Below are 26,606 nucleotides of genomic sequence, written 5' to 3'. Positions count from 1 at the left end.
GCCTGTCTGCAGTTGGTAGGCCGGCAGAAAACAGCCGCAGGATATCTCACAAACAGAGAACGCATCAGTTCGGTTCTGGCTGAATCACACTGGCTACCCATTCATCACAGAATTCATTTTTCAGTGTACAAGATTTTACCGATTACTTTTAAACCCCTAAACACTGTAAAACATTTCATACTGGTTTGACTTGAAAATGCGAGTTAACTCAACTTGACATTTATCTTTGTTTCAACTCAAAATTAAATTTAATAAAGTTGATTTAAATGTTAAAGTTGTCTCAACATTGTTTATCACGTTATGAAGTTGACTGAACTTTTAATCACTTGCTGTTTCAACTTGATACTGTGAGTAAAAATAAAGAATTAATGCCAGAAAACTTTCATTACCAAGTTGAGCGAGTCAATTTGGAGAACCATGTATACACTGTTTGACTCATTACATTGACATTATTCTGCTTCAAGACCCCTCAGACCAGATTTATTATTTAAGAGATTATTTAAGAGGGATTTGGTTGGTGTCCATGCATTGTTTGACTCTGATGAAGATGGTGTTGAAACATTAGTCCATTGAAAAAAAAACTGTACTTACCAGTATACTTACAGTAGGACAATATTTCTTAAGTTCCTCCTGACACTAGAAATTCCTACTGAGATCACTGAGCAAGCTTTCAGCTTCCTGTGAAGCGGTTTAACTGCATTGAACTTCCTCCATAAATGACTTGAAATAGTAGTGTGGATTTATATTTGATCACCACAGATTAAAAAAAATGGTTAAATAAGCACGGTAAAATTAGTTTAGAAAATCAATAGCCGCGTTAAAAGCTTTGTTTTTATCATCGATGAGGGTGAAATAAAAGTTACAGGAGGTAGCGGACATGACAAGAGCCCAGCCTCTCCTACTGAGTCAACCCACAGGAAAAGAAAGCACAACGTGGTGTCATGAAAGCAAAAGGTTTATTCATGTTTGAAATCACACAACTACCACAAGGAAGACTCTTCAGTCCAGGGCGTAGTCTGGTTAGAAAGTAACACTAAACATCTTTAATACATTAGAATCACTGCCACAAATCATTTGTCATGACTTTTTCAGTTTCAGAATCACATACAATAGAAAAAAGAGAAAAGAAGTTTGGAACCCTGTTGAACAGAGCTGAGAATGTACAGTTCTGAATACTGAAACCTCTATGCATTACAGTTTTTATAGTGATTTTTTTCTTTTCTTTTTTTGCATGATTTAGTAACAAGATGAGCAACATTCAAAATGTTTTTTTTTCTTCTCAGTATTTACAACAGTTTCACTGTTTGGTGTTAATTTATCAACAATGTTCATCGCACCCCCCGTCGTAAAAGCCACAGACAGACATCATCTTCTTCTTCACCCCTCCCTTCCCCTCCCTCCCCCCCCTCCTCCCCCCCGTCCATTTTCATGGTATTAATATTGTTATCATTTTCATTTTTTTATCTTTGTCATTTTGAGTTGCGGTATGGCAACGGCATTTTATTAAAAGATTAAAATATACATTAGATTACATAGAGAATGGAGAGTTTACAGTGTTACAAGATGTAATCAAAATAACTACATAAAAACATTAAATAAGGGCAAAAGAAAAAAAAACTATGGTGGTGAAATTGTTTAGAGGTAGTAAGTGAGCACTCTAAGCTACAGAAAAGTTGGAAATTATTGGTTTGTATGAATTCCAATGAGGTAATAAAGCTGTGTATTGATTGGTGGGATGTATAATTACTCTTAAGCTATATTATGTACAACTTTTCCTGTGTTAACGGGGGCCCTCTCCTGTGTGCCATGAAGGAATGATCTACTGTGGGGGGAATTGTTGATAAGCAGTACAAAAAAAAAATGTTTACATATGTACATACTAAACATCAAATTATAAAATATGGAATGGTGTCATGTTGAAGTCAAGCAATCAATTACACTTCTTTATGTTGCAGAGTTTGAATTTCCTTCGACTAATGTATACGGCTGTAAGGCAAAAATAAATCTTGGAAGTAACCACAAAGCTGCCATTGAGCTGTCAACAGTAGCATTGTTGAGTTGCTGGACAAGATTGCGAGCACATTACAGTCAAAGAAACAGCTGCTTTAATCTATGTATTGTATGAACTGAAAGAGAACCCAATTATCAAAATGGAGAGTGGTAATTAAATCAAAAATCAAACAAATTAAAATGTCGTAAAAAAGTGTGTCCAGTATTTTAACTTCAGGTCTGGAGAGTTGAATCATTTGCGGGCTGTTTTCTGTTTGTACATGTGTGTGCTTACCCCTACGACAAACAAAGAAGAGCGTGGTGATTTATGAGGACAGAAAGAAAACACTGTACGATCAGGAAACACTCGGCGTCACTGATGGAGGTGTGTGTGTGAAATTTCGAAAGGTACAGGGGAAAGAATCTGTTGTGAAAAGTTTTTTTTGTATATCCTCTGCCAGTTAAAAGAGTCCATGCCCAGTTTGAGGCGAAGATGCATTAATAGCGGATCAATTCGAGGTATCGGAGTGCACGCTTCCTGGTCCTTCTGTCGGAGATATTACAGAAGACGGAGTCGTTGCATCTTGCCATCCCCCATTAGCCTGGAACGCAAATGGAAAAACAAAAGGTTGAGATTACAAACACGTTCACTGCAACATGAGCCTGGCACATTTTCATCCTCAAAAACTAAAATGGAAATGAGACTCATAGTGTCTGGTGGTGTCAGCTGATGTTAAAACGTCTGACTGGAAATGATGCTGTGTGATCAGTCCAGCGGTCTTTGCATTACAGTAGCATCAGCAAAGAGTCTCTTGGAGAACAAATTTGTCTCGTGTCCCGACCAATGGGAGCAGTCCCTGAAATCAGTGTCTAAGCAGATTTCTGCAGCGGCCGACAGCTTGTCGCTACATATTCTCCTGTCAGTCAGGAAGAGGGAGGGCTCGGGCCGGCTGAGGTGGGGAGAGCTGAGTGAAAGTGACAGGGCAGGGCCTCTCCAAGAGAGCCAGTCTTAGCCAGCCTGACTTTGCTTAGCTCCAGGCATGACCTAGCCTTTACTGGATCCTTCTACGTCACCACCAACAAAGCTAAAGGTTAGTCTATGCTAATATATCTATAAGGCACTTTCAGGGTTGCTGCTACAAAAATGAGCTCTAAGCCACAATTTGACTCATTCAAAATATTTTTGTACCGTGTTACTCTTTATTTCTGATTCTCTCTTTTCATGTGCTGAGGTTGTTCAGTGCTGCTGTTTGAGTGGGGATCACACTGAGCTCTGGTGAGCCAGTAGGCACAGGTCTACACTGCATGGAAGTGAGAAACCTTGTGAGAAAGTGAAAAAACACTTGATCCTGGTAGGAGTTGACGTGTCTAAAGAGCTTATAGCAATAAGGCTTCAGCAAAGCCGAAATGACACCAAAAGCACCGAACGCTGGCAACAGCCCCCGCCATTTGTTTACAGAAGATGTGTTAATTTTTTTTCCAAAGAAATATATTTTTTGAAATATCCAGTAACACTGCTGCAAATCTAATACCTTACTTTTTGACGCTTAAGCTTGAAATATTATTAGACTGTGAACATGCGTGCATTTTACCCAACAGGCATGACAATATAAAGAGCAAATACTGAGGTCCTGATACAGTGCAGAGAGAGAGAGAGAACTGTCTGATACTATTTCTCTCTCTCTCCCTCTCTCTTCATCGTCTCTCATCAACAAAATTAATCTTTACTCTGATAGCTTCAGATTATGCGCTGCTTTCCAAAAAGGCGCCATATCAAACCTCATCAAGGAAGATGGAATTCATGTCTGGAAAAGGGCTGCAGGCGATCACATGTTCATATTTTATCATGAAGATAAGGCTATGGAAAAATTCTGTGAAGCATTTCAAAACAGCTAAATGCAACAGATACCATGCAGTGAACACCCCCTCGTTTTATATATATTTTTATTTTTGAGTCAAACAATGTATTAAAAGATGTTTATTAAAGTAAAGTTGGAGGTTTTATTCCCCTGCTGTGTAATGTGTTTTATTAAATACAACTTGTCGGGTGACGAGTAAGAGAATTTGTCTTATGTTTTAAGGCACAAGCATGTGTGTCTGTATCTACAATGTCTGTGATGCAATTTAATGTATTGTACCATCATTAAATATAATCCAAATATAACTGTGATGATGAAATAAAAAATCATATTGTGATTATTTTTCAAGATATTGTGATATGAGTGACGATTTTAGTAGGAATGTTAATTTTGCATTTCATTTTCATTGAAAAAAAATAATATTATGATGTTGATGTGATTTCCATTACATCTAGAGAGTAATGATATGTAGGGCAGTGGGGTCTCTATAGCACCACAATGCTTCATTTAAACAGTTACAGGATGTTGTAACAAGCGATGAGTACACTTACTGAAGTATTGCACTTAAGTTAGATTTTAAGGTAGCCTGTTTGTACTTCCATTTTCTACTACTTTGTACTTCCAATCCACTACATTCTGGGTGCAAATATTGTTTTACTCCACTACATTCATGTGATAACTTTAGTAACTAGTTACTTTGCAGATTACATGCAAGTACACGTACAAGTAGTGCATTATACATTAAAAATTTAAATGCAATGCAATTAGATTTTTAGATTATACTAATTCTGATGCCAGCAATAAAAAATGCTGAATATCAGATCTAATAATCTGCCAGGTCGATAACAAGTCAACCTTTAATATACAGTATATACATATAATACAGTGTACTGTATGTAAACATACTGTATGTTTGATTTACTTTTACCCTCACTTCTAATACTTAAGTACATTTAATATCAGATATATTTAACCTGATATCTTTACGTTTATCTACGAATAGGGTACTTTTTACATCACTGGTTATTTTGCCTTTATGAAAACGTTGCAGCTCCTGCAATTTGGATACTGCACTCTGCCATATCATGATTTCAAAAATATTTCAATTAATTGTTCAGCCCTTTAAAATATTAACAAATTTCACACCGCCTTTGTCTCAACAATCTAGGAACAAGTGGAACCAATTAAAGCTCTACTCACATTCAAGCCGTGTGGACTATACATCGTGTTTCCCCCGAGAGCATCATTGTATCCTGCCGTCTGACTGATAACATGGCGCAGGGTATCCACCTGAGGGGACAGACAAGGTGGACAAGCTGGTCAACTCAGTGTCTCGACGCAGGCCAACACTAACTGTTAACATGCTCAGTGAAGCAACAGATACTGACTAGTGTGAAATCACAAAGGGAGTCCTGAGACAGCAGATTTGTAACATATCTAATAGATTTACTGATTGAAAAAAAAGAGACTACAGACAGTACTAGCATGCTTGTATCTATTGCATTTGCTATAGTGGCTATGGGATAACAAACAAGAACAAAAGTGACAAACTAACAAATAAATGGCTGTTTTTAACTTAGCTTTTATTTTGACCTTATCATGAATGAGCATAGATTTTTTTTGTGCATGGTAGCGATTGTGTTTCTGTTGTATAGTAGCGTTAAACTTACAAAATGGAAGACATCAACAACACACAATAACAAGATGAGACAGGAAGATATAGAATACAGAAAAAAGGGGGAGAACACAGTACCAAAAACCCAATACCAACCCAAGAGTTCAAGTCAAAGCCAAATGCATTCACAAAATCTTTAATTAAGTTGTTTGGAATAGTAATCAGTAAATTGTGGCATGATAGCAGTGGGGTGGGATTATATTTTGGCTGCCAAAATATTCCATCCAAAGCGAAATAGTCAGTCAACACGATAGTCAATCACTCGCTGAGAAAAATTTGAACTGCCCTCGCACGGGCAGCGTGTTTCTCTTATTTTTTTTCTATTTTTGGTTGTGCTTCAGACTGCACTGTGGATGGCTCAGTACACAGGCAAGACAAGGACAGCTCTCTGCACTGGTAGTCAGGAACTGTCCCCGTTTGTTGATCCTACCTGTGACTGTACATTGGCTCCGACTTGTGCCCCTTGGTAAGAATCCCCATTCAGACTCTGCATGCTCAAGAACATGTCCCCAGAGTTTGGGAGGTTAAAAGAACCTGAAGAACCTGGAAAGGGAGGATGTAAGTAGCTGAATACATGAGAAGGCTATAAAGGGAAAGCACAGAGGCACACACCCACGCACAAAGAACGCAGACACACACGCCACGCACGTGTCTGCACACACAGACCCAACTCAAGCAGAAAAATACACTGAAGAGAGACTACCATAAAGCAGGCAACTACAAGGGGTGAAGGAAGGAAGGCAAAGAAACAAACAGAAGAGGACGATATGCAGGAGGACTCAGGAGGATCTTTTCACGAATGCGGTGGACACAAATGAAATGAAAATCACATGACACAAGGGGGCCGGCTCTATATGCGGTTGGTCGCTTAAGCTCCCAATTGTTCCACATCACCTACTTCCAATCTAACGTTGGCAGGGAGGTATCACATGGTAAATGACAAGGACAATAAGAAGCTTATGAAAAGACCAGTACCAGTAAACATGTTGGTTAAAAGAGTGTTTTTGCTCTCTGCAGAATCCAGCTGAAACTCTTCATCTTTCATCTGGAAGCCTGGGTGCAAGAAAAAGGGACCACTTCATAAGCTTACCACATCCCGACGCAGGTCAACCTAGCCCAAACTCAGCATTACATTACTCATTAAACCGGACTAAACATGCCCTTTAAGGCTTCCTGTCTTTATATGACTCTTATTCAATATGAACTGCATATGATGCCATTTTGATACAATACTATTACTGTATGTAAAATGCTCCCAGCAATTATGTTTCACTTTATATAGCAAAAAAAAGCATTACCATTCAGTGGGACTACATACCATTACATTACAAATGACAGGAAGTTGACAGAAAAGTCAAGGGAAAACAAATCCCATGGCATCCTTCTGAATTTTTTTTTATTTTGCCAAAAATACATGTGTTCTCGGTTCACAAGTCAGGAACGCTCTCTTTATGCATGAGTTTGCTTGGCATCAACTGTCTTATAGACAGGAGACACTGTGATCCCCAAGCTGGGAGCAGAGCCTGTCACTCTCGCCTGTGTGAATCGTGCATGAGAGAGTGAGGCAGGTAGGCAGCAGGTTAAAGGCTGAGGTAGAGGGCAGATATTTTTTTGTTGTCTATATGCAGGAGTGCCTACCGGAGTTAGGTGTGGTAGGGGAGTTGGCCTGGCTGTTCTGCACTGCAGCGGCTGCAGCGTGTGCCGCATTTACAGCAGTCTTGGCGGCATACAGGTTGGCTTCTTCCTGAAACTTGCCGATATTTTTCTTGTACCGGATCCTTTTGTTGCCAAACCAGTTGGATACCTGTGTGCGAGAGCAGAAGGAGGAGGAGCAGAGGAGTCAGACGTCAAGCAGCCACAGCACCGTGCACTGAGCAGTGTGATTGTTTCAAGATGTCATGTTTGGGTCCATCAAGTACCCAATTCCCAGCCCCTGCAGTAATGTCCGCCGGGTACACAAGCTAATTAAGCCATAATCAGGAGCCACTTGTGTCTTCTCATGGATGGGAGCATGACACGCTCTCAGATCTGTCTCCTGACAAAACTAAAACACAAGGGGCTCCGACTGCACAGACACTGAAGTCAATGTATTATATATATTTCTCATATCAGGGCTGATTATTAAAGATACAAATCCCTCAGTGAAATATATGATTGTTCATATGTTACCCTCTAAAGAATACTCACTGATTCCAGATCAGTGACTCTAGGTGATCGACACCCTGTGTAAATACATGAATATTAAATGATTAAATACTACAGGGCAGAGGAGCAAATACAACCAAAAGTCTGGTGACACTTTCTAGGAAGGCTGTGTTTATAATAGGGCATCCTGAACATACTTAAGATATGTTATAATGCACCTATATCATAGTTTTGAGCACTATTTTGACAATATCAATATAAATTCAAAATACATTTTGCAGCGTTTTATGTGCTGTTCTTGTATTGACTCTTACTGTATTTATTTACTTATTTTTTTCATTTTACTTATGAAAGGTAAACATGACTGCTCATAATGACTTATGACCAGCTTGTAATGTATTACATCTGCCTTTAACACAGGGAGCTCATTGCTTTACTTTAAGCACCCAATTGCCACCTACGGTAACTTAAAATCACATTATAACACGTTACAATATTGATTCTAATGTGTTTAAAACTATTATGTCTGATAAATATGAACATTTTAATACATTGTGATCCTTGCAAAAAGTGGTAAGTGACCAGCAAGTAAGAAGTATTGATACTTGACCTTATAAATCATTATAAAATTCAATATAATGTGTAATGATTATTGTTATAAAGCATTCTGAATAGTAGTAATTGCTTATAACTGCAGGGACACTATAGCACATTAAAGTATGTTACAGACATTAGTGTCATAATGAGTTAAGATTGTTGTTAGAAATCATTAGAATATTCACAAGTGCTTATACCTTTGATTAAACAGGGCTACAGGTGCATTATAAAACATTATAAATATGTTCATAATGCATTATAAAGCCTTATGTCATGGACAGAAAAATGGAAACATTGTAAATCCGTGTTAAATGTTCATATTGGACTCAAATTCTTATCTTATACTGTAATATACAGTGAGAATTAATTAATGTCTGGCCTGGGTAGCTGTAGTTAAGTGCTTTAATTTCTGAAAATAACAACATTAATACAGCAATGAAACATTTGTGTGTGTGTGTGCGAGTGGTGTGAGTGTGTGTGCATGCTCAGTAATTCAGGAAGCAACTTTTGTTTGTAATTATCAGAAACAAGAGTTCGAGGGTAAAGACCTGCAGACATGTGAGGCAGTAAACACAGATTATCGGAGCACAGAGCAGTCTGTGTTAATTGTTGCGTTTAAAAAACATACATTTAACCGAAGTAAAATGGAACTGGAGGAAGCACTGAGATCGAATGAATGTCTGAATCTGGGCATGTTCAGATTTCGAGCGGTTAAATGCTAATTTTATTGAATTGAAATGATGACATCCAACATCAGTCAGAAAAGTTGCATGAGGGGTGAACCTTATGTGTGAATGCTGGCTCTGCAATAACTGTGGAATAATAATGAGGTGATGCTTGTTTTTAATGGTTCTATAAATTAGAGTGTCTTGTCGCGGTGCTGCTGCCCCCCTCTCAGGCCCTGCAGCCCACGGCTGGACCAGCCAAAGAGCAGCTGCCCCTAATGACGCTTTATTTAATTTCCACCCATGTGCTTAAATTTTAATATCCCCAGCAGCCCGCCAATGCTGTGGCGTAAAAACTGACTGGATTTGCAGGACATCAGATCATTTCTATCCTGCACGTCTCTGTGCTCTAAATCTTTAATATCTAGGCAATTAAAATTAATGACCATTCAGCCGAGGCCCACTGTTGGCAGGGTTTCCTTGACATCAATTGTTTGATGGGTTTACCTAGAGGTTAAACTAACAAGCAAGGTTTAATTGGAAGCAATGAAAGCCCTGGCCATCATCCTTTTTACTTAACCTGCTTATGGTGGATTGTAGAGCCAAAGACGATGCAATATTCTCGCTCTTTTAGACAGCTCGCAAAGTGCCCACAAACCCCAGGAAATCATGGAAAATGTTCTCTAAAGCTCATCAGTTTGCTTAATTGAAGAAAATGTCCGTGCGAACAGTGGATTACACAGAACTACATCTATTAAAATGTCAGTTGTGGTGTTTGTACATGAAGACGTATTTGTATCATAAAGTCTGGAAGTTGACAGTGGTTGATATACACTAGTTTACTTGTTTTACATACACCAATATGGCAATAACGCTTATTATACAGTTTCTTTATCAAATGTAATTATTTCATAAGTTAGTGACGGTTACAACATAAACTTTATTACAATCATGTCCTTATTTTATGACTGTATTCTGCTGCTATATGGTGTTACAAGCCTGGACAGGCATCGAATCCTCTGGACGTTACAACACCCTTCTCCGTTCTACACATTCCTCTCCTGCCCACTGAACTCTGGCTTTAGTGATTCTCGGGTTCAGCTAAATATTGAACAAATGCACTGCACTGTAAGGTGTGGAGCACAACCCAATCTACAGAACTAATTCCCTTTTATCTTGTGGCAGGCCATGCATTCAATTGACTCCTATGTGTGGTGAGAACTAGGTTGTGAGATTGAATTACCTGACATCAGCAGCCTCAAAGGCAGCGATTGTATAATGACCATGCAGACTCCTTGCAAGAACACGATACCGTAGCCTTCGATGCTGCCCACTAGAGAGGCCGCGGAGCTGTAGTTAATAATTCAAACTATTTCACCCTATTTCAGGTCAATACTGCTTGCTAGTCAATGTAAGGCAATGCATGATCTGTCTATGATTTCAATATATGTGAGGTTACAGTGCCCTAAGCCTTAAATACATACACAAAGGTGGTCTCGGTAGCTGTGATACCATCAATTATACAGGCAGCATTAATAATGAATAAGAACTCTTGGCTTCTCTAAATTCACTATGATCTGAAATATTGAAAAGTGTCACTCAGAAGAAAAATGTAAGCAATGTAAGAGCAGTCTTTGCACTGCCTTAAAGGATAAGTTCACCCCGGAATGAAAATTTTATCAGTATCTAGTCAGCCCACTGCTGATGGAAAGTGAGGTGAAGTTTCATAGTCCTCAAAACATTTCTGGAGCTTCACAGCAAAACTATAATGCAATGTTCTCCTAAGAAACTGAAGTGGCTGGGGATTTGTTTTAAAATGGAAAAAGTACCAAATTGATTTAAAAAAGACATTATTTACATCTACGAAGCACAATCAAGCTTGTGTACCCATTATAGACAAGGTGCGTGCTAACCCTCTTTAGCTTAGCGGCTACAATGAAGATTTCGGCTTAAAAAAGGGTGTAAATTTTGTCTTTTCAAATCAAATCTTGCGGCTTCCACAGACTTGGATTATGCCGGAAGAGCTATTTGTTTGTTTTTCTTTCATTTTAAAACTAATCCCCATCTACTTCACTTATTTAGGAGAATGCTGCAGTGCTGTTGTACTGTGACGCTCCAGAAATGCTTTGCGGACCACAAAACCTCATCCGTTTTTACACCGGCATTAGGGTGAGTAGATAATGACATCAATACATGTTAATAAAACACTAACATTTTAGTGTTTGTGCGAACTTATCCTTTAAATGTCGAGCCATTGACACAGATCATATCAAATCGCCTTGATAAACCCTGACACAAAGCACAGCCATCCAATCCCATGACTTCATTCAGGAGTCCAGCACAGCACATGCAAGTGAGAGAGCGAATAAGACAGCATCCTGCATGTAGAGGCACTGGCAATCGTAACAATGTCAGTAGCTCATGTGCTTGAGCTGTTTTCTATGAACAAGCAGGATTCAGTATTAATCAAATCAGACACACTGACATAGCCAGATAATGTATACATTCAATATGTTTTTCTCCTTCGAGGTTATCACTGCAGCTTTAGATATAAATAAAACACTGGATTTGAACTGCAGGGATCTCCTGAGGTAAAGAGACTTTGCATCACTTGCATTTTAAATGATCTCTGCTAAAATGATGCAGGGTGTTTCGTCAGCGATGATGTATTGTGCAAGGCCGCGGACCGTTATTGGCATACCATTCACGACGGATGGTTTTTACTTAATGAACTGCTTATGCAATCAACAAAGCCTGCAAAAAGTATTTCGGGGGTGTCTGAAAGATTACTTAGCCGAGCCCTCGGCGTGGCCACAGCAAGCGGTTTGTGACTCTAAGAGGCAGGGAGAACGGTGACTGATAACACACTTACGGTGCACCCGGCATCACGTCCAGCCTCCGACTTTGTTACTCACTTAAAATGAGCCAAAGCACTAAGAATAAGTCAATAAGAATGTCTGCCGTGGCCTCCGCTCGTCGAGGAGTCCGCCACTAATGGGGCCTGAGATGAGTTCAAGTGAATTTTTAAAAGCCCTCTAATTTCTGCACAGACTGATTTGTTCTCATGGGAACGCGTACAGTGGCCTGCTCTTGTGAGTGGAGCTCCATTTGTGAGGGTCGGTGGCCATTTCTTTAACTGCCACAAAGCACACAGTAATCACGTGGTGGGTAGATAAAGAGTGCAGTTTCAAAAGACCACACAATTAGTCGACGCTCTACAACAAAACAAAATAAAAATAATGTGGTGAACAATAGCCAAAAAAGTAAAATTTCATGTGACACATTTGTACACACATAATATGGTGATAACATGGGTGTAGTTCAAAAATATGGATCAAAAATAGTCTGTGTTCTTGTGGGACTTAAGGTGGGATGTAAATGCTTAAAATCCACTCTTTTTTCAAAATGTAAATTCAAAACGTCAAATGCTGCATTTCATGATAGCATTAGCATTGATCCAAAAGTGTGAGGGAGGGAGGTTCTGTGCAGTGTGAGGCTATTACATACAGAAACAAAGGAGGTACAAAAAAATGAAAACAGTGGATCAGGAGAAGTTATGACATACCTGTGATACTGTGATGGTGCTTCCCACCCCCTGAAGGCAAAAAAGAATGGGCTTTTACAGTATCTGACTCTTCACGACTACACTCAATATACCCCTCAACACCCCCTCCCCACACAGAAAAAAACACTGCAGATTATTGTATAGATTCATGTTTCTCTGATATCGTGTCTCATGAGGACAACCATAGAACAATAGACCATCAAAAAATCTAGTCACAGTCATAGCAGAGAAAGAGAACACAGGGTGATAATACTTTGGATGTGGGGGTAAGGTGTGAGAGATATTGCCTTCAGGTTTACCCAACAAGGAGGCTGTGCTATATATATATAGATATATATAGAGATATAATTTAAAGTGGGAAAGTTGCATCTTTAACTCTTAAATAGAACTGAGAATTAGCAGAGTCCTGCAAGATCACTTGAACAGCAAACATACAGATAAATACCAGTATCATCCGGTGTTTTGAAGCACCAGACTTTAGTTCTTAAGGTAATGGCTGATGCCATTTTTCTTCCCAGCTTATGACCTGAGCGACTGACCAGGCAACAGAGGGAGCACACATGGTGGATGGGAATGAGAGGGGCAAATGGCAGGGGACCCAGCGTTGGGGCGACTAAGGAAGGACAGCATAGTGCTTTGATTGAGGCCAAGATGATATAGGCCTCCCCTCCCTGTGGCCCTGCTCTGACTGGCTGGGACCAGCCTTGACTGAAGCATCATTAGGCAGCCACAATGTCAAGGTTAGCTAAGGACATTGTGTCTTGGTGGTGTGACCTACGGTAACTATCCCTCTAGGCTTTAGCCTTTCCCACCCTGATTACCCACCAGCTACTGTTAGAGGAACACTACCCACCTGGGAAACTGTGATGCTGCACTTCTTGGCCAGCTCCTCTTTAGCCTCCTCGCTGGGATACGGGTTGCTGAGGTGCGAGTAGAAATATTCGTTCAAAATTTCCGTCGCCTGCTTGCTGAAGTTTCTCCTTTTCCGCCTGAGTGGGGAGCAAAACGAGAGAAAGGCCGAGTGAGCCTATTAGCGGGACCAGCATTAACTCATCCATTTGGATCGCACAAATTGCACAATCAATCTCACACATAAATGGTGAAAATAATGAGGAATGGGCTCTAAGGGCCCTCAGGAGCAGAATATCGTGTCCTGCTCCAAGAGTCTCGTCAACACACAGAAGACCAGACTCCAACCAATAAACTGACACGCACACACACACACACACACACACACACACATACAAACAAACACAGTCACAAAACACATACAATGTTTAATTTGGTCTGTTGGTCTCCAATCTCCAGTCCAAGCGTGTAATGTGTAGAGTTTAGTGCAGCGGATGGGTGGGCTTTGTGATGGAGCGCAAAGCCCAGTCGGAGTGCATCTCGGTACATTATAGAAATCACGGCATGCACAGTTGAGCATTGTTCCTGAAGTGCCACAGCCCCAGGGATCTCCAGTAGAAACAAGCAAACTCTAACTAGATCTGGGTCCCCTTCCCTCCCAAGGGCACTACTTATCATGTTGTTGAGCATTTGCTTATTTTGCCTTGTTTACCGCGCTTCACACAGGCAGTGGGCAGCAAATGTGCTTCCACTTGGCTTGTTTGGCCCCAACTTGTGCCGCTCTCTGCCGAGCTCCACACTGCACCACACTGTTAGTGATTAGTGTAATCCACAACACCTGCCGATGACCTCCCCTCCATCCATTACACATGACTCGCCCCCCATTTCATTTGGTCTTAACTGCTCTCAGGTGTGGGGGCATGATTGTCTTCAAAATGGATAATGCATGGAACATGGACACTATTAAGATCATGCATCTTTAGCAGAGCTCATACTGTGTGCTGTGCCAGAAAAGTGGGAGAGGTAACAAACTTCGGGTCTGCACGCAGTCTAAAAATGACCTCGCCCACTGGATTTGCGTATATGGGTCATACGGAAGCAATAAAAGTTTCTCGATACCAAACACACACTTACACATAAACATAAATATGCTACACACACGATCCACTGACCTGGCATCGAGGAATCTGGAGCGCAGGATCATGACAGCCTCACAGGTGCTCTGTTTCAGTTGCATCTGGATGGAGCTGAACTTACGGTGGATGATTCCCACCATGCGCTCGATCTCTTTGGGGGAGATGGGCCGCGTGCGAGACTGTTCCCTCAGCAGGTTCATCACATGGGTAGTGAATTCGTTACATGCCTGCCAAGTGATAGAGACAAAAACAGCCAAAGTGAGTTTAGTAAATTTCCCAAACCACAGCGGTGAGCTTTTTACGACTGACGAAAGCTCCGTGACTGATATTCTAAAGTTGTAACATTTTTCATATATGAAATGTTCATTACACGTAAGCTCTCTGTGCACTTTTTATATATTACAGTGATGACATAATAGGTGAAGTCATCTTTGAATATAAATGCAGATTTGCAATTTGGCTCGGCCCTAATGCAGAGCGAATTTAAACAGCTTTTCGTTAAACCAGTAGTTCATACATGATTAATTAGAATAACTCATTTACGTAGTGCACACTTTAGCTCATTACTCTGAGTAAAATTCGTTAAGTATTTACATTTAGATAATTAAAACCTGGAAACACCCTTAAGAAAGATGCATTTACTCCAGGCGAAGTGTTGTGTGCCCCCGCATACCCACCTCCTCTCTCAGAGTGCACCGAGTAAATTAGTCTAATTTACCTCACCGGCTTGCTGAGGCATCACTGTTACACCTTCTATTTTCACCCATAATGCCTCTGTGTTTAATGGCAGGCTCAAAGTGCTAGGTGAAGAAGCTGATCATACTTTCATTTAACACAGATGAATAAGGTGCTGCTTAGGATCTCTATAATCTGCCACGATACAGTGAATGATATTGCAATTTCTTTCCCAGCATATTCTCTGCAATTTTCTGGCTAATGCAGGGAATGAGCTGCTATGGCTGTTCAGAGCTGATGTTAAGTATAAGGTACAACTCAAAAAGGTGCATTTGAACACATTTGAACATTTCAAATAGGTAGCTATTTAAACCTTTTAATGTTGACAAAATGAACTGAATGTAATCTATTCTCCTTTTCTTGGATGTAGAGCAAAGTTGTGTGATATTTCAAGCAAGAGACCGTTCTCCTCCTCACCTGTTCGTATTTCTCCAGCTCTGTGTGGTAGATCTGTCTGATCTGGGTGAGTTTGGCTCTGTAGTCGGAATGTTCGATGGAGTTGTCGCCCGCCGCGCCCGAGGCGGCGGCTGCAGCTGCGGCGGCAGCAGATCCGCCCCCTTTCTCTGGTCCCGCCACGCCCTCTGCCAGCAGCATGTTGTCTAAACGCATGAGCTGAGGGTCTGGGGGGTCCTCCTCCTGGGCACCACGGATGCTGAGACCTGCAGCGACACACAAACAGGGAGAGAGGGTCAGCTAATGCCATCAAAGGGAAAAAAAATCATCCTAATAATGGAAACTAAAACAGATGTAATGGGTCCAGTCTGAATTGTTAAGTGCAATTAGAAGCATTACGCCTGCGTAGTCTGTTATAGTGTGATGTTTCCCCTGCAGGTATGAACTGGGTGCCTCCTGTGTATGTGTTGTGTTCCTGTCGCCCATGTCTATGGCTGTTCTCTTTTATTTACACACTGCGCTGCACACTGTGTGTACGGGAAGGCTGACATGACAGCAACATCCATAAACTGACAAATGCTCAATGGTGAAGTGGCACTTCTACTCTGTGAAAGGATGCTAAACAGAAAACTATACCTCGAGTAAGTCTCTGTCTTCGACACAGTGGCTGCTGGGGACTCCGACGAGTAACTGCTGTTTCCCTCATTTCTATTTGCTCATAAGGTTTGAGTCTTGTATTATTTTACAATCCGGATTTTGCAGTGTTCTAAGAAGTAATAAAAATGTGCTGCTGAAATAAGACTCTAAACAAGGCAAAATGAGTGCAGAGTCAATTTTATGTAAAGTGCTCATGAATTTGTTTTTTGGGTTTTTTTTTCTTCTCTGAATGTTGTTGCTCTGAGACCCTGCTGTTTATTTCCTTCGGTTTTTCTGTCTCACCAGTCTGTCAGCGAGTCGTAATCACCCGGCAGATAGCACGCACGCACACCTTGATGCATTGGCAATGCAGCCACAATGCCAGGCTTTACAAAGAATAAACAACAAAAAAAAAAAACACTGCGGGTCAGAATTACAACAAAAACAAGCTCCAGCAATCCACTCTAATAAGTGGATAGAAATGTGGCTCAATGGGCAGTAAATACTGAGTGGCTACTCGAACGTTATGATTACCAGAGTTGTTTCAATTCAATAATCCCTCCCGCAATTCAGGGATTTTCAACAGCTCATTACAGCTTCATTAAGATATGGCCAGCCTCTGGATTCTAAATAAGAAGATTAGTGCCTCTATTGTGTCAGCCAGTAGGCATGCAATCAGAGGAGCCCTTTTACCACGCTTTGACCGACTGACCCTGCACACCATCAACGGGAGTAAATACTAGAAAGAAAACACTCTTTTATTCTTTCTCCTTCTCTCACAAACGCATTCTTGAATAACAAAAAAATAGGAAACACATCATATTGTAGCCTCTGATGTTTTCACCTCTGTTGGTGTTTTGTTCGACTGCAGTGCCACTGAAAAACAAATTTGCCTCTATTTATGGATCGGCTGGCTTTGAGTCTTTTAGGTGTAATGGTGTGAGAGGAGTGGATGAATGTGGCTATTTGTGTTGGAGACATTGAGATGCTGGACAAGGCTCCATCAGGCTTGCAGAGCCAAGCCATCCATGTGGACAATATGCCGCTGCTCCACTAACCCTCGTCCACATCACACTGCATCTGCACAACTCCACCCAAAGCTCTCGTTCTGGACGGGCTCGGCTGTTTCTCTTCCAGTTTGTGCAGCTTGAAACAAAAACGGCACGTGATTCAAGTGTTGACTGACCAGATGCCCGGCTACATATCTCAACATGCTCTAATAGCTGGTGGTTTGTCTGCCACTACAGCTCATATTTTCCTAATTCAGTATTTACTCCCACTCTCTGATTCAACACAAGCTCAGCAGGCTGCACTTTCCTTTGTGCTGCGGGTGGTGGTAAGTAGGTAGGCATGTTTTTCATGTCAGGTATATTAAATATAACTCTGGGACGCAGCGTACATTTCCACACCAAACCCAGTTGTCACTTTCACTCCACTCACTCTATATCCAGGGGAAATGCAGCTGGGGGAATTTACAGGGCTTTTCAGCTAAATGGGCATAAATCACTGGTTTCATTCAAACTAAATAATCACAAGCCATAAACGGCTACTAGTCTCTTACCATATATTACCACAAAGTTCCTGTGTGCAATAATGTGGCCATTCATGGCAAAGGAAAACAGAGCGAGACATTGGAAAGTGACATGTAATCCTGTTAGTCCGCTGACATGTGGAGTGGCCGTGACATTTTTATCATACGTGTCCATTTCTATTTGGGAAATCAGCAGGATAAAAATGATTACTGCGCTGCCCTGAGAAGCACACGGCCCTGCAGGAGTCCACCAGGGTGTATTTGTGCCACGGCGGCTACGGCTGGCCATTCATAACACACGAGCTGGGAGAGATGACGCGTCTGTCTCAGGCACATAAATACTAAAAGTTTAAAAAAATAAGACAACATAGCCTACGGAAAAATAATTTTTAAAAAAACCCAGGTGTATCTCGCTGTCTCTTCCCGTGCACCTTTTGTTGGAGGAGCTAAAGATTTGCGGATTCACTGTCTAAGCTCGGCATCATCACACAACTTCCACAAAATAGGCTCCGGCGAGATAATATCTTTAATTTGCTGTGTGGTTGACAAATCTGTATAGTAACTTGCAAAGCCACAGTCACATTCTAGCACTGCAATGCTGCTCAAATCCTTATCCTGTTTTTGTCTGATGATATGGGTATTAAAACAAGTTTGGGCACCCGAGTTGAGCTCTAATCCACCTCCACAGTCAAAGTGGGATTAATCTCAGTGCAAAGGGAAAGTGTGGGAGTCGTGTCACCTTGGTAAAGCCTGCGAGCAAAAGGAACTTAAGAATGAAAAATCCATACATGGTCGAGTTATTTCACATAACTCCGATGATGCCGGCTCACTTAATTACCAGAACGAATTTAATGATGTAAAAGAAGAAAAAAAACTTGAAATTCTTATAATAATGTAACATGTCCTTAATCTGCCTCATTTGTCATTTAACAATACAGGTGGAGGAGCTGGGGAGAAAGCACTTGCCTATATGATTGCTCCTCATTTCTCCTGTGTGACGGAGACAAAAGGAGACACTGTGATTAATCCATCCCTATCAGTCAGGGGTGGTTCTCCTTTTCATTTTTTACAGGTTTCACCGTCGGTATCAGATCCGAGGAAGTAACAAATTTGACAGATAAAGACAATGCAGCCCTTTTCTCTCATATACTCTCCCCTGTTCTCTGTTTATAATCATTTCCGGTCCTGGGCTGTTGTCTCGTACATCATTCCCTGCTTGAAGCCCTGACAGTGATCTGAGCACTGCCTCGGGCCGCTCTCCTTTCCTCCCACCTCTTTTCCCCCTGTGCCCTCTTTTATTCTGTGGGCTTAGCTGACCTTTGGCCCGCTGCTTGTTTACTCTCATCACTGAAGTGTGAGCAGGAGAGCCATAAAGGCAGAGCCCTGCTGGGTTAATGTGGCCTGCTGAAGAGGGAAGGGGTGGCTCTGGGCTTCTCCACCTCATTCTGCTGCACTGGCTGCACTGCCAGACGTCAGACAATGCACTGGAAGAGCGGCGCTTCTTACGGATAAAGTGAGAGATTTTTTTTCTTTTCGCGCCCTTTTTTTGGGAATGACTCTTTTCTAAGATGTTAAATGCTGATTGCAGAATGTGCCTGGGTGTTTAACCGTGTTTGACGACACACACTTCCACCGCCGTTTCCAAAACATCCTGTTCATTACGAGTAACCCTGACCTCCTGCAGCTCCTCTCCTCGCCAGTGCCTCCAGTGAACGGCTCCGGCCACATATCGACACTCTGTTCATCTAATTGCATTGATCGGCAAAGGTCTCCCAAAGCTAACTAATCGAAACAGAATTTATTTTCTGTCAATATTTGCAAAGGTCATCTCTCTTAAAGCCATGGTGTGAGTGGAGAGGAGGAGGCTCAGAGGAGGAGGAGGAGGACCGTGGCATCTAGCCTGTTACTGAGGCTCGTCCAAGGTGAGCTTTAACTCTGGCTTGGCACTCAGGATCCAAGGCTTCTAATCCACCGTGTTATTAAAACCCGCTGCCAAAGCTACACACTAGAGACTACAGAGGGCTTAGAGTATCCATTTCACAAAGAGGCCAGTGTCACTACAGCCGCGTTCCACGTCTCCTTTGACTTCATATCATCTCCTTTGTCGTGGCGCCTGGATCAGTGACTTTCAGCTGCAGGAGCAGGGAGCTGGATCAAATTACCATTGAAAATCTTTTGTTCTGACAAATGAAACATAAGGATCCTCTTTCATCGATGTTCTTAAAGCCTTTTTTAAGCTTGGCCTACATCCACATGGCACAAAGAATCTGAGAGAATGCCTGCGGGCTCTCTCTAGCATGTACAGTAATTAACATGCCATTAACACATTAATACACATTAACTATTCCCAATGTTAATGGCAGAGTAATTACCATACCTGATGCCACACTGTGGGGAAGCCGAAGCACATTTGCCACTTTCACTTTCTTTGTTGAAGTGAGCTGAAAGGAAGAATTTGGGAAGATGGCTCATTCTGTTTTCCTCACAAAACATATCAGCGTGTGTCTGCATATTAAAACCTTAAAGGGTAAGCTCATCGAAGAATACAATTTCAGTCGTTATCGTCTCACCCCCATGACGATGGAAAGTTGGGTGAAGTTTTGTAGTCTGCAAAAAATTTCTGGAGTTTCACAGTAAAACAGCGGTGCAGCGTTCTCCTTAATGACTGAAGTAGCTGGAGACTTGTTTTAGAACCTAAATAAACAAACTAAAAAATGGCTCTGTGCAGCTAGTCCGGTGTAACCCAAGTCTCCGGAAGCCCAGAGATCCAAAATTGATTTGAAAAAAACGTTTTTACACCATCAATACACGGCCAAGATCATGCACCCACTGTAGATGGGGGTGGGGGCTCAAGCTTTCTCCTTAAAAAAGGGTGAAAATAATAATAACTTTTCTCAAATCAGTTTGGGATCTTGGAGCTTCCGCAGACTTGGATGAAACCGGACGAGCTGTGTGAAGCCATTTTGTGTTTTTATTTAGTTGCTTTTTTTCCCCTAAAACAAGTCCCCATCTACTTCTGTTCACTCCTATCCATCTGCATGGGGGTGAGTAGATAATGACTACATTTTCATTTTTGGGTGAACGTATCCTTTAACACACTGATGCAGCTGTTCTGATTTTACAAAAAAAAAAAAACACATGAAAGGAAGAAAGTTGTCATTGTAAAGCTCTGAGGACTGGCTTTAGAGGTGAGGCTGAAATACTGGAGGGGACAGAGAGTTTGGTGATTAAATGTGGAGTTAAAGGAAGCAGGGAACGGGCCCTAAACTGGGGAATCCCTGTCTAGAATGATGATGTATTTCCTCCCAGTGTGGTGACTGATAAGCTAATCAGCCGCGCTGACAGTGAAGTGTTACAGCCCCTCAGTGCTGGGTCAAGACTTCTCCCATCATACACCACCAGCACACACTAAACAGACAGCGCATGGAGGTGGTGGTGGGGGGTGACAAAAAGTGGCTCTGGTCAGAAAAGAAGATCTCTGTCAGTTCAGGTAGCCTTTGTCCCTCGATGATGATGAGCCCCCCGCCCGCCCACATCCCAAAAGAGGGGGAGGAGGCTGTGACAGCGGGGGCGAGGGGCGTGAGGGGAGGGGGAGGGGGCGCTTGCCACTCTCGACCCACGACTCCAAGACACGCGGGGAGCGGGGGTGGGCAAGGGGGTGGGAAAAGACAACCCAAACAAACATCTTGAAGACATTTTGCCAAGCACACCAAAATTAATCACTGTCCCATGGTGGCACTGACATTTGTGGGAAGTGACACACAACATGACAGACTAGAGGGAGAGGATGAAAGGAGAGTGAGGGAGGGCGGGAGGGCCGGGTAAACAAGAGCCACTGTCACTCGCTGTGATCATGTGTGCATGTGTGTGTGATGTGTGTGTTTATATGTGGACGTGTGAGTGCCCGCTTTGTTTCCTGCCCTCTAAGACTCGATGTGGGCAAACGGCCAAGTGGTGCGGTGATGGCTGACCAGGCCTGGCTGTGGCGGCCGCACGCAGCGGTTGGGGAGACTGGCCAAATGAGTGGACAGGACCTCCGCTACAGATCAGCACACTGACTGACCCTACAGAACACATACAGCATGGGGCTCCAGCATCGGGCTCACATGGTTCACATGGTCTGCTGGTCACAGAATGAGCCGCGATCGCTGAGACACTCGCGTGTTATTAAGGCAGACAGCCCAAATCTGAGATGAACATAAAGGAAAACACACTCAATAGAAGAGTCTAATAATATTTTAATATCTGTTCTGTAGGTGGTCTGGGACAGTTATTGTGTCTTGTGTTCCAATATTTCATTTTATTGTGTTACCATGTTTTGCTTATTTCTTTTCTTCACTTTCATTTTATATTTCATGTATTGATGGTCTAGCTGCTAGCCTCAATTTGCTGCAAAGGTAGGCTGATTTGTTATTCAGACCCCAAGCAAATAATGCAAATGTGGCACTGAAAGCCACTTATGAAATACCCAAAGGCAACTAATCACTCCTCCTCTCGTTCCAGCCTTTCTGCAGCCTCCTAATTAGAAGATGGAGATTGCATGAAACCAGGTCACACAGCAGGTCTTGTACACACCGATAACCAGGCAAATACGCAGGCAAACTTCATCCAGACACCAAGCCAAGCATGCATTATTTTAAAGGCTAGAGGTGAAAAAAAATAATGCTATTCAGGTTATTAATCCCATATATTTCACTGTATGCTCCCAAAGAAAGGATTTAGGCTTGAAGCATTTTGTGTATGTGCTCTGTATTTGTGTGTGTATCTGTGCATGTGCATACGCTCGTGTCTGCATGTGCGCGCGTGAAGGCTACATGCTCGCATAAACAAAGAAACGGCATTGGTAGCATACAGCCAGCCATGATCCACTGCCAGAGAGATTATTCTTTGCAGTGGCATTTCTGCAAGAGAGTTGACAGTCCATCATTTAGATTTTGCAGTGTATCTACGAAAAGGCTGCATTGCCTGAAGCAGAAGGAGCTGCTCTTTCCTTCAGTGTCTTTTATAGAAGAAGAATTCAGCTCCAAATTGTGAAGCCAGAATCCTTTGCTAGCTGTGCTCGCGTGTAAGGACTCTGCTACGAGGCAACTGAGGTTACGACACTGGAATAAGACTGCGCTTGACGTGCTCATTCTCAGAGCATCTCCTCGGCGAGGACTGATAAAGCTCACAAAAAACACATCCACCTCCAGTGTCTTGGGTTGCACGCACCTGAAACAAGAGTGCTGTTCCTGCAAGCATCCTGAGCCTGATGTTGCAGGTTACTGCTAGGTCTGCAGAGTGCAGTGTGAGGAGTGGATGGGCGGATCAGGTCCGGGCCAAACAACAGCTTGTGACAGAAGCAGGCCAAAGAGGATGTTGAGACACGCAGAGACTTAACAGGCAGCCGGCCTGCCATCCACTCTTTTTCAGCTCTCCTTATACTCAACACATCACTTCGGATCCATCGCAAGTGTCTCTCAAAGAACACGGCGAGAATAGAGCTTCGCATTACCATGAGAAAGGAGCGAAATAGCTGTGGAGCTTTCAAAGCAAATGAGTGAATGACTGCAGGGAGGAAATCATCTCTCTCGTTTCGTTCGACCAGCTGAATCGTTTTATTGCACACCTACAGATGATACTCCACCTTTTTTTGTTGTGCGAACAAGGTAACAAAAAAAAGGTTATTTGGTGCTAATTATTCCCAGCATGTACTTTACACACCATTTAATGAGTTAGACTGGAGGCATGGCCATTGGCTGTGACTTGCTCGCCCAGTTATCCAAGATGAACCGTGCAATCTCCCCCACGTCACCCCTGTCATGTGTAAGTCCCCCTACGCATCCAATTCCCTGCTAGGGCTTCACTGAAGCAGAGACGAGGCGCCACTGAAGCAACACAACAGCTCCCGTAGCGTCTCTGCACACCGGCGAGGGAGGGGTTGGGGGGGTGGAGGTGGGGGGGAGCAGAGCTGGGAGCTCACTCTCATAATTACAATAATTAACAGTTGCAGATTTAATTGGAAGGGAAGGCATTAACAGGAGGAACATTGTGGCGGCGCGTGCAGAGGGAACCTTTGCTGCAAGAAGCTTTTGTCTTCTCTGTACCTAATGGTGCCTCGGCTGCGGTTGGCGAGTGCTGACACAACACAACACAACACCACCAAGCTGAGGGTTCAGACGGTGGGGCTTGTCAGGACTCAGACTGGAGGCAGATAATTAGGTGCCAGGTTAATGAGAGCACAGGCTCTTGATGGCATTTGGTTACTGTATGTGGGCAATTAATGACTTTGTTTTTGTGTTTTTATTGCCCACTTGAGTGGAAAACATAATACATTATTCACCTCAGGCCTGTGTGGCGTTTGATGGAGTAGCACGGACTCTGGCTGAAGAATCAGTTTCATTCATTGCGGTGGACTCAAAGCAGAGCAGCGTGCTATGTGGAGTACGCAAAATGGAATCTCAGTTCACTCACGGCTGCTGCGCTGCGTGACCTTTTCAGTGTGTATTGCCTCATGGTCGATGTCAAACCAACGTTGAAGCAGCAGGTCAGGCGCAGGACAGCGTAGCCGCAAAAACACACCAGAACAAAGGAACCAAACCCCGTGGGCCAGAAGTGTGCAGTTAATTCAGCGTATCAGGTTTCATAATGTATTTACGAAATTCCATACCCCCCTAGAAAAGCCCTGCTTTCATTCCAGAGGATTTATTGGCAATGAATCCACTGAGAGGTCTTTAGACATCCTCTTCTTTAGCCCAACCACTCGACGCCTCCTATTTTGGAGTTAGTTGTTCTCTTGCCTGTGGTGGCCAATTAGAGTGCTATAAGATAAATGGGCACCCACAACTTTGATGTCCATCTTTTTAATAAGCTTTGGTTAAGATGACATCTGTGTGAAAGAGTTCAATATCTTCACAGTGGGAGAGAAAAGAGGTTTATTCTAAAATGAAATATCATCTAAATACTGCTGGAGGTTTAGGCTGGGTGGGGGGGATCATAGTGTCGGCTGCGACTCTGGCGTTGCATTCATTATCTTCCGCTGCAGTTGTGCAGATTAGTCAGCGAAAGATGATTTTTAGAGCCTCGTGAAATCTGTGCTTTTATGCTTCTGAATCAGCTTCAGCGTAAAGGAAAAAAAAAAAAAAAAAAGCTTTTTTTTTTTTAATGCAGTCTTCAAATAGACAGAATTTATCAAGCCTGAAAAACAACATTCTTTATACACATTTAAAACACACACAAAAAAAGCCATTTAATTAGCCTCGATACAAACACAACCAAAACCATTCAATGTTGGGAACATGAAGCAGTAATAGAAGAAAAGTACAGTGTAACAATATCTAAAATGGTGGGGTAATAAAATGGTGCATGAGAGAGGTGGAGAGAGAGCATATATCTAACCTAGCCTGCGGACGTGCTCCTTTATACGTGTGTGTAACTCAGTCAGGAATAATGTAAATGTCTGGAGAGTCTTAAGACTGAGCAGGCCCGTATAAAAGCACCCTGTTTCAGGCTAGTAAAACAAGTCAATAAATACAGCGGAGAAGCCGGTGCTGTCTGCTGCACTCTCCTGAATGAAAACAGAGGTGAACTGCTTATTTTCAGTCTGGCACCAGAGGTTGACAGCAGCATAATGGGCGCTCATACATTCTGACTATCACTCGTCACAAGCTATATCTGTCAATATTACACTCAAGTGCATTTTAGATGTAAAACGAGCGTTCCCCGGGAAGACTATTTATGGCCTGATGTGGTCAGCTGCTAAACGAACTAAATCCTTCCCACAGCAGCCACTGGCCGCGTTATGATGTTTTTAAAACTCGATTCATCAGTTCGTCTTTTCTGTTGATTCTCGCAGGCAGAACAAACACTGAGCCTCGGTGGGTTGCCGTTTACGAGAAGGCAGATCCTTCCTGCCTCTGCTCCAAATGGGGAGCCGATGACACAGACTCGCACAAAATGGAAACACCATTAGGTAGGCAAACACTTCACTGCGATAACTGCTACCTGATTACAGCGGGCAAAGCGCCGGCATGGTTCTGCTTTTTTTCATACTGTGTCAACACTTTGGGAAAGCAAATATTTCAGTGACTACCCTCCTTGCGCTTTAATCCATATGGTGCATTCGGTTTGTCACCACAGATGTTACACTCCCAGGATGGGATTTTCAGAATAGGAAGAACTACTCCTCTACAAGCAGTGGCTCACCTGCTCCGCGCTACACAATGAATACACAGAGGTCACACACCATATCACAGCAGGGCCAGCGTCAATCCTTTATTAAATTACCTAGCTATCTTCTTTTCTGTCACCACACTGATATGAGGGTTATCTTTTTCATTTACGTAGCGGATTTCCAAGGGATTATGCATTAAAGATTAAGGGTGTGTATACCTAACACCTCAGCACAACAAAATGCAATACCTCAGACGGCGCATGGCTGATGTGTGTAAGGCAAAAGGAGGTGCTATAAAACAAATCTTCAGCAGCCAGAATCGGACAGGGTTTATTCTCCTCAGACAATACAAGCTGTGACTATACAGAATGTTTCAACCCCTAAAATACTGTGGTAAGCAATACAAATCCCTTGGACAAAATGAAATGTATTAAACATGTGGATTTCATAAATCTCCCTTTCCTCGGTCTGGGTCAGAGGTATATTCACTGTAGAGCTCAGCAGGCACTTTTCCCTCAGCATTGTTACTCCGAGTCGCAAGTGCTCCGAGTGGTTTTCAAAATGAATGTCAGCAAAAGCTGCACGTGTATGGCAAACAGCAGATCCTCACAGTGAAACAGCTCAAATCACTTACCCCTGCTACTTTGTAAGAGTATTACAGTGGTGTGGGGATTTAAAG

At 42.4% G+C, this 26,606-nt stretch overlaps 1 protein-coding gene across 8 annotated transcripts in view; it reads right to left on the bottom strand.

The window, feature by feature from the left end:
• Nucleotides 1–1,420: 1,420 nt before the first annotated feature.
• Nucleotides 1,421–26,606, bottom strand: part of pbx3b (pre-B-cell leukemia homeobox 3b) — a 60,715-nt gene continuing 35,529 nt past the window's right edge. For 2 of the 8 annotated variants that reach the window (XM_084359818.1, XM_084359819.1), the window contains exons 3-11: nt 15,633–15,874; nt 14,517–14,707; nt 13,349–13,484; nt 12,496–12,525; nt 7,162–7,327; nt 6,499–6,576; nt 5,954–6,066; nt 5,049–5,138; nt 1,421–2,591 (exon numbers count right to left, since the gene is read on the bottom strand). In XM_084359818.1, coding sequence (XP_084215944.1) covers nt 2,499–2,591; nt 5,049–5,138; nt 5,954–6,066; nt 6,499–6,576; nt 7,162–7,327; nt 12,496–12,525; nt 13,349–13,484; nt 14,517–14,707; nt 15,633–15,874 — 1,139 coding nt within the window. In that variant the 3' untranslated portion in view covers nt 1,421–2,498. The remainder of the gene's footprint in view (nt 2,592–5,048; nt 5,139–5,953; nt 6,067–6,498; nt 6,577–7,161; nt 7,328–12,495; nt 12,526–13,348; nt 13,485–14,516; nt 14,708–15,632; nt 15,875–26,606) is intronic. The other 6 variants (XM_084359820.1, XM_084359821.1, XM_084359822.1 and 3 more) reach the window with 4 other exon arrangements.

The sequence above is a fragment of the Pagrus pagrus genome (genome assembly GCF_965226575.1).
Source record: "Pagrus pagrus genome assembly, chromosome: 8".
In the NCBI taxonomy this organism is placed as follows: Eukaryota; Metazoa; Chordata; class Actinopteri; order Spariformes; family Sparidae; genus Pagrus; species Pagrus pagrus.
The sequence above is the reverse complement of the archived record's forward strand: the minus strand, read 5'-3'. Positions and strand labels throughout refer to the sequence as shown.